Source organism: Arachis duranensis, chromosome 3, assembly GCF_000817695.3.
Source record: "Arachis duranensis cultivar V14167 chromosome 3, aradu.V14167.gnm2.J7QH, whole genome shotgun sequence".
Classification (NCBI taxonomy): domain Eukaryota; kingdom Viridiplantae; phylum Streptophyta; class Magnoliopsida; order Fabales; family Fabaceae; genus Arachis; species Arachis duranensis.
The window spans coordinates 123,378,951-123,387,386 of record NC_029774.3 but is presented as its reverse complement, the minus strand read 5'-3'; the positions used below and the strand labels follow the sequence as shown (position 1 = coordinate 123,387,386).

General features: G+C 35.8%; 1 protein-coding gene across 5 annotated transcripts; it reads right to left on the bottom strand.

Moving 5' to 3' along the window:
- Positions 1-866: 866 nt before the first annotated feature.
- Positions 867-6,103, bottom strand: LOC107481003 (FACT complex subunit SPT16). 5 transcript variants are annotated; one of them, XM_052258656.1, is made up of 4 exons: positions 5,681-6,103; positions 5,434-5,527; positions 4,824-4,972; positions 867-4,374 (listed from the first exon to the last, which is right to left on the bottom strand). In XM_052258656.1, exon 4 carries the CDS (start codon positions 4,358-4,360, stop codon positions 1,157-1,159), a length of 3,204 nt encoding a protein of 1,067 aa, XP_052114616.1. In that variant the 5' UTR covers positions 4,361-4,374; positions 4,824-4,972; positions 5,434-5,527; positions 5,681-6,103; the 3' UTR covers positions 867-1,156. The 5 variants fall into 5 exon arrangements, with proteins under 5 accessions (XP_052114616.1, XP_015956689.1, XP_015956691.1 ...); XM_016101203.3 differs by lacking the exon at positions 5,434-5,527 and having other exon boundaries at positions 4,824-5,022; XM_016101205.3 differs by lacking the exon at positions 5,434-5,527 and having other exon boundaries at positions 5,681-6,102.
- Between the last annotated feature and the right edge of the window lie 2,333 nt (positions 6,104-8,436).

Genomic DNA, 8,436 nt, shown 5'->3' with positions numbered 1-8,436 from the left:
TTGTAGGAAATAAATAAAAAATTTATAATTTATTGATAAATAACAATATATAAAATTAATCTTTTTAAATATTTTTAAAATATATAAATTATAATTTATTGATATATAATTATAAATTATATTCTTATTATTTGATTCGGTTTGTGAACTTTCGATAAATCAAGTTTGAATTTAAAAAATAAGCTTAATTATTACTAAATCAAATTGTAAATCAAACTTGAGTTTAATCTAGTTTGATTCAACTCCACTCACTTTGAACCCTAAAACTACTTAGACCTTTGAGATGATCTACTAATTAGCAAATTATTTATTTAGTCATCTATGTCGTCATTAATTTGCATTTCACCAATGTCACTATTAATTCTCCAAACATATAACATTAAAAATTTAAAATATGGAATACAGATGATGATATTTAAAATGTTTGAAGGGTTGATGTGGCGAACTAGTGATACGCTACACATAACAGTTTAATTTTAAGGGAATTACCTTTCAAAAAAAAAAATTACAAGGGAATTAATTTGGCAAATTTAATTTTGATACGTACATTACGTATTATTATATAAGCAAAAATAATTATTTCACAATATCATATCTTATACTATCATTACATTACAATTAACTCTCCTAACCATTCTAATTTATTTATGCGTGAACCTTTAGTGTAATATGTTGAAAGGCTTTGGGGTGGGAAAACCTGCTATAAAACATTTTAAAAAAGAAAATATATAAATGAAACCAATTTAGCTACTCAGGTACCCAGAAATAAAATATATACAACAAATAAATAATAAAATATAGAAAAACTGCTCAAATATTTTTAAAAAAGAAAAATATAAATTCAAACTATTTATCATCCCAGATCAATAATATAAGTAATCAACATTATATCATATATTAAACTACGAATTAACAGCTTCCTACAAATTCATATCAATCCAAAATGGAAACGGATCTAAAGTAATAAGAATACCCATGGATGCTAAAACTATTAAATTGGATAAGTTCCATTTTGATCGGATAATCGATTTCCGCTTACACCACATTATATATGGATGGATTAGAGAATTCCCCGAAATCTGCATCCCAATTAGGAAAGCTAAAACGAAAAAGCACTGCACTAAACAAGAAACTACTATCAAAGGAAAACCAAGATCTACCGCAACTTGGACCGCTTAGGCATGCCACCACTAAGACCAGCTCGCGACTTGCCAAATGCTTTCGCCTTCCTTCTTTTCCGATCTTCTTCGCTGTCAGAGTCATTCCCTTTCTCCCTGTCAGCATTCGTTGCTTCCCTCTCAAGTTCTTCCCATGTCTTTCCCTTCTCTTCTTCGGAATCCTCCACCGAGTCATCCTCGTCCTCGTCATCCTCAGACTCCACAAGTGATTCACTGTCAGAATCATCATCATCTGTTTCAGATTCAGGCTCTATATCCGATGGCTCATAGCCTTTGTCCGATTCTTCAGAATTCTCGGATTCTGAATCAGTAGCTTCCAGATTCAGAAACTCCCAGCCGCCACCTTCAATAAAGCCTTGTGGGTCATCAGTGATTGTCTTCAGGATCTGACGCCAATTCAGATTCAGCCTGCTCTCGTAATACTTGATGTCGGTTGTGTCCAGCCATTCCTTGATGCCATCTAGAGAAGTTGAAGGGATGGAATCAATCCTAAGGACGTCCCGCTTGAAGTCCTTGAAAACTATAGTCATATCAAAATTCTTCTGCCCAAGCCCAACTCTCTCTAGATTCACAATCTCAATCTCGCTCAGTGTCACAACAAGGAAAGGGTTCTCAATCAGTTCAACAAGGCATGCTGAAGTTGGAACGATGAATACAGATGACTTGTGAGGTACGCCAGGGAAGCCAAGTTCTCTAAGGGGTTGATCAAATTCAAGGTCAAGGCCATTGAATTGGGGCTGTCCCCAAAGATCGTTTACCCTATTCACAAAAGTCTGAAACTCCACATTAATCTTATTCTTCCTCTCTCTCTCACGTTGTTCTTCTTCAAGCTCATCAGGGTCATAGGCAGACCTCTTACTCCCTCCAACATTTTGGACCATGTCCATTACCTCAACATAAAACTGAACATCCTTGGTTTTCTTATTTCCTACCATAATATGGTTGTGAAGATGGAAGTGCAAGAGCGTAATCATTTCATTCTCTGCTGGCTGAAAAAATGCATGCTTGATGTTACCAAACATCACATCCACACGCTCATCTTGCCTGGTGGTAGAATATCGAAATCCATTTGCATGTGCCTCAAGTGTACCCGGTATCTTCCTTCCACGACCACCAAAAACAGGGCGGATCCAAAGGTCAGACAATCTTATCGGCTTGAACCTATTATTTGCAAGCTGCAGTTTCTCCTGAGTGACCAAGGTTGCCCTCTCGGCTCTCTCAGACTCCCGCGATACAACTTGTCGCCTCAGTGCTTTAATGGACTGAACAACCTCACCTATGTGCCTTGAATCCTTGGAGCGGAATGAAGCCTCCTTCAAATATATAGACCCCTGAAACTTCATTGAGTTCGCATCATGAGGATTAAAAGGTGTACCAGGAACATTGAAGATAATCCTGATATAGTTGTTGCGGTTGGTATCCTGCTGACTGGAAACAGTTCGAATGAAAGCCACATGAAAAGGCACCATGCTTCCATTTATAGGCAGAAGAACTGCTTCATTCTTCTGATCAACCTGAATCATCATCTCTCTAGGAGGGGGAACATCATTTATGTTCTTGTATGCCACCAGATCTGCAGTAGTCCTCACAGATGACCTGTTTTCTCCACTCTCACTTCCACCACCAGCAAGCCGTCTTGCAGTTTCTTCATTCTTCTGACGAGCAAGCTCTGCCTGATGCTGCCTTCTAAGTTCCTCCTTTGAAACTTCATGATTGTCTGATCTAAGAGTTGTCTTAGACACAACGGGCTCTCCATCAATCCCACGGGATCTTTTACTTGGCCTTTCCTCTTCTTCGTCCTCGTTGAATGAATAAGCCACATCCTTTAGAGCCTTTGAGCTCATCAAAGTCACAACCTCTGTCTTATCTTTGCTGATGATGACTGTGTCAGCAAGCAACAGAGAGAAGTTCTTGTTCTTAGACTTACTGCTCTCACACTGTAAATTCTGAAATCCAAGGGACACGTTGAAAACCATGCCTTCCTTTATTATCTGCTCATTTTTAGCATTAAGATTCAACCCAGACTCACGAAACTCAATGCCAATGCCTGTCCCAGCTGATTTTGTCAAATTGGAAATCAAGTCAGGAGCCTCCTTTTCCACAACAGAAACTGCAGCCTGGTAAGCGGCATTCAGCTTGTTCCCAGGCTTCAAAGAACCAATGGCAGCTTCATGGGCTTTGAGTAGAACCTCATAAGCCTTACTCTGAAGAGGCTCTGCATCAATCAAGAAGGTCCTAGCAATGTTCGAGCAATAACTCTTATACCGGGCTCCAACAGCACATATAATTACACTTGCAGAGTTATAGTGAAGTAATTCATCGTTGCTGACAGCACTAGGTCTTAGATCAAACTCCCCACCACTCTGAAAAATTGGGGGGTAACAAATATCAACATTCTCTGCCTTCAATTTACAATTGACTTTTGAGGGTTCAAGTATGACTTTTTCAGTCTCCTCCATCAATGCGGAATGACTAACTTTCTTCTCTTCGTCAATTACATTTTCAAGTTTCGAAACCACAAAGTTTTTCATCACACTAGTGGTCAGATATGCTGCTCTCTTAATTGATATAAGCTCCTCATTACTCTTTGTAGCAAACAATGTAGAAAACCCATTGGACACATCAATCAGATGAAATTCTGTATTCTTTAATTTATCAGCCCATGTTTCAAGCAACTTCCCTTCAGGAGCCTCTCTCTGTATGTATCCAACAGTAACAGAGTCATGCCCATCAGCCTTTGATTGAGTGCGGATGGCACGAAATATAGAATCCATTAGAGTAGTTCCATCATCATTTTTCAGTTTGACATGTAAAACAAGGTCCACACCAACCGCCTCTCTGGCAGGTTTTTTCACAGTTTCCAGTATAGATGCCTTCTTTTGACTGCATAAGATATAGATCTGCTTCTTCATGAAGACCATAATTGTCTCCGGGAATTCAAACCCAAGCAACCATAAATTTAGTGCAGTTGATTTCAGGTATCGCAGATCTTCTGAAGGTGGCGGACATGCAACAGCAATTGCATCCGAGGAGCCCCAGAGATTCGTTCTTTGTTCATCCCAGTGTGAATAGAACAACTTAAGTCGGGTTTGAAATGCATTCAGATCAATAGAATATGCAGATCCAGCAGCGCTAGATTTTCCATTGGCAGCTTGGGCACTTCCATTCCTAAGCTCAACCATGGTGTATTATCTCTCTGAAAGAACAGGGAAAATTTGTAAATAAAGATTCCGAACAAGCAGTTATGGATGCTAATATGATTACTATTCTCTTTGGAGAACACATAATATGGGTAGATAGACCAACAAATTGTCCAACAAATTCCTATCTCAACAAGTTCGGTCATAAATATGGAACCAGAGTACACTAGGATTGGAATTTATTCCATTATCATTTGGCATGTCAAAACAAGTAATTGCAATGCAGTTGGATTTTTCATTGCACATATCAGAAACACTCAACAAAATAGAAAATAAACTGATATGTCACTTTAGTCCCCAATACATACAGGCCAGATGTATGGTTCAGTTGTCAACACAGCAAACAGCAAAGTTCCAAAAACTTTGTTACCACATCCAGGTAGCAAATGAAAATTGTGTGCACACCATAAGAGCATATACTATGAATGATTCCAGTAAGTAGGACCTTTCGAGGGAGAAATTTTGGCAAATTCCAGTTTGGTGTGCAGAACGCAAATTTTCTTCCACGGTATTAGTAATGACACAGTTGAGGTAGCAGCAGCAATCCAGAAGGCAGAAGCACAGAATTCCTGTCTTATCCACTTCTAAGTGAGCCTATATTCACAGTAGTAGTAAAAATAACATCACTAGTTTTGTACAATTCCCTGCAAACAATCAAGATAATTATACGAAGAGCCTGAACCCTGCTTAATCACATGAACTATGCACAACAAAAAACATCACATAAAATCAATCAGCATGCAGTTCACAAACCAAAACAGCAAAAAATCTCAAATGCAGAACTGTAAACCAAGACACACAAGCGCAAAACTTTAGGAGAAACTAGATCAAACATTTCACTTGACTCCAAACCAAAGAGATCCCAGCCAATATTCATAATTCTTGAGCGAATATTAATTTGCAAATTTTACAGCCAACAGGCACAAAAATTTTGAGAACAGCAAAAAAAACTGTTCGTATTTTCTGAAATGAAATCTAGGGTTTCACTTCCCCATTCTTTTTTCTATAAATAAAAGAAGATTTCACAAACCATCACTTCTGCAACTACAACACACCGTATTTGCAAGCATCCGCTGGGAATCAGTTCCACGGCAGGCGCTTAAGGCGTATGAAACAAGCACCGCCTTCAGTCGTTTTGCAGTTCTGACACTGGAGAACCCAAAACACACACAAAACCTCGAAACTCACAACAGGTTTAAATAGGAGGAGGAAAAAGAGAGAAAAAAAATGAAAACGATGAACGAGCAGAAAAGTACGAAAGGGTGCGCGATTTCAGCGGAATTAAGAGTTTGAAGTAAATACCGAAGTCGTTCACAGTGGAAGGTCGAAGTCGGCGAAAGACACTCGCTTCGTTTCGTTCCGTTTCGCTCAGTTCCTTCAGTAGGATTTGAAGAAGTTCCTCTGTTCAGTTCGAGCGTCCGAAGAAGTTAGGGTTTTTTGTTTTCTCTCTTTTCGTTCAATAACTTCTTCTGGGGCCTAATTGACTGTGTACGAAGGGTTACAGTGTCAGACGGTACAAGTATGAAGGAGAATGGAGTGTGAATTTGGTTAATGGAGTTTTCAGATCACTGAAAAATGCTATGGAATGTGGTGGCGGAGAAGAAGACTGGAGAAGAACGTAGAAAGAGCTCTTCGAACTTCGAAGAGAGGGAACAATTAGGGTTCTTTTGGCGCTGATGCCTCTTTAGTACTTTTAGTATTTTAACTTGAACCCGCGGAACGGGACTGAAGAAAAAAAAAATTGCGCCAAACTTTTCTTTTCCGCATATATCCCCCAACTCACCGTATCAATAATTATTGGTGTATTTGACAAACGCTTTTAGAGAGAAAAGAAGAGAACTACGTTTGAGTTTCTTAAAAATTTTATTTTATATTTGGTAATTTTCATCATCTTTTTGAATGTATAAATGATTCTGTCTTTGAACTTACGATTTAAGAAAAGCTAAAATTTATAATTTTTGTATTTCACGTTTATAATTGTTGATTATCTTTAGAAAATTGAGTAAAAAAAATTACTAACTTTATCATTTATTTTCTTACTTTTTAATTTTATTATGGAGGCTAGAATAGAATAAGACTCTGTTATGGGGATCAGGTATGATTTACCTGTGCGTGGTGTCAGCGTAAGAGAAATCGGACAGTTCGAATTGTTCAGCCCAGCAGCGTAAGAGAAATCGGACGGTTCAAATTGTTCACCCCAGCCACGTATCGCTTATGTCTTTCTCCCCACAACGGTGTCCTCTTAACCTAATATACCCCCTTTACTCCATCTACACCGAGTTATTTTCAGAGCTTCACTTTCATCCCCACCTAGCAGACATTCTCTTTTCTTCTTCATCCTTCGACAAGTTCCGCTTCCTTTATTACTTCATTAAAAAAAATTAAAATGCCAAAAAAAATATAAAGATATTGATCGTCTTGAATTTTATATTGTAAAATATATCGGCTATCTTGATTATGTAAGTTTATTTATTAAATTTTTTTTATATTTTAGAATTATAATTATTATTGTTAAAAATTTAATTATAATTGTTGTTAATAGTTTTAACTTAGGAATATATATTAGTAACATTATTATTATTATTATTATTTTATATTTTAGAATTATAATTATTATTGTTAGAAATTTAATTATAATTATTGTTGTTAGTAGTTCAACTTAAGAACATATGTCAGTGACATTATTATTATTATTATTATTATTATTATTATTATTATTATTATTGATAGAAATTTAAGAATAAATATGTTTAAATAATAGTTAGAAATATATATGTAAATATAGTTAGATAATTAACTTTTATAATTAATTTTAGAAATTATAATTTTATAAATTATAGTAATTTTTCGTAACAATAAATTAAATCGGTGCCGAATTATTTGGAATAATGTTGATGATTTTGATTAATAATTAGGTATTGTAAAATATAATATAATGTGCTTGTTTTTCGATAATAATTATTTATTCATTGTTAACTTTTTAATTGACATAAATATATTGTTGTAAGTGAGATTTTAATATTAGAGTGGAATATTAGTTAAATAAAAATTGAAAGTATATATTAATTATTATTATTAGTAAGTTAGAAATAATTTCTCAGATAATCAATTAAATTTAAAACTTAAAATATTATTACTTAGTAAATTGGATTAGTAAAATTGTTTTAATTAGATTTAGTAAAATTATCTATTGTGTGATTTCAATTAATATTTGTTGTTGAGTTAATAATGATAATTAATTAATTGGTAGGTTAACATAGTAATTACTAAATTGGGTAATTAACAAAAAATTTAGCATGAATTTACTAAATTAGTTGCTCTAGAAAATTATTATATTTTAGTAGTAAATTAGTAATTGTTAATAATTTAACTAATAATATATATTTTTGTAGAGTTCACAGATGTTGACGTGTGATCACCCTATTCTTCCAGATCGGTATAATAATAGGGTGGAGAAGCATTTACGATTTACTGGTTTTTATCATGCGTCCCAGATTGGAATAGCCTAATATCAAAAAGCACTGGTAAATGCTTTAGTCGAAAGGTAGTATTCAGACACACATACCTTTCACCTTCCGATTGGTGAATGTGCTGTAACACTGAAAGATGTGGCTATAATTCTTGGTCTTCCGACGGACGGTCTTCCAGTCACAGGGATGACTATGAGTAGTTTTGAAGCCTTAGAGGCGGAGTGTTTGCACCAATTTGGCATTGTATCGAGAAAGTCAGACCATAGAGAAAGCTGCATAAAACTGACGTGGCTTCGTGATCTAAAAGAATGTTTACAGTTGACTGACGAAAACAATATACAGAGGTACGTGAAGTGTCACATTATGTTGTTGATCGGTACAATCTTGTTTGGAGACAAGTCTGGAGCATCTGTACACTGAAAGTTTCTGCCTTTGCTTCGTAATTTTAGCAGTATCGGACAGTACAGTTGGGGATCGGCATGCTTAGCACACCTGTATAGGGCGTTATGCAAGGCATTTTATTTTGACTGTAAAGAGATCGACGGTCCACTAACAATTTTGCTCGTTTGGGCTTGGATCCGCCAGCCA

Coding starts and splice junctions, on each gene's coding strand:
- LOC107481003 (XM_052258656.1), bottom strand. CDS start 4,360: ATGGTTGAGCTTAGGAATGGAAGTGCCCAAGCTGCCAATGGAAAATCT.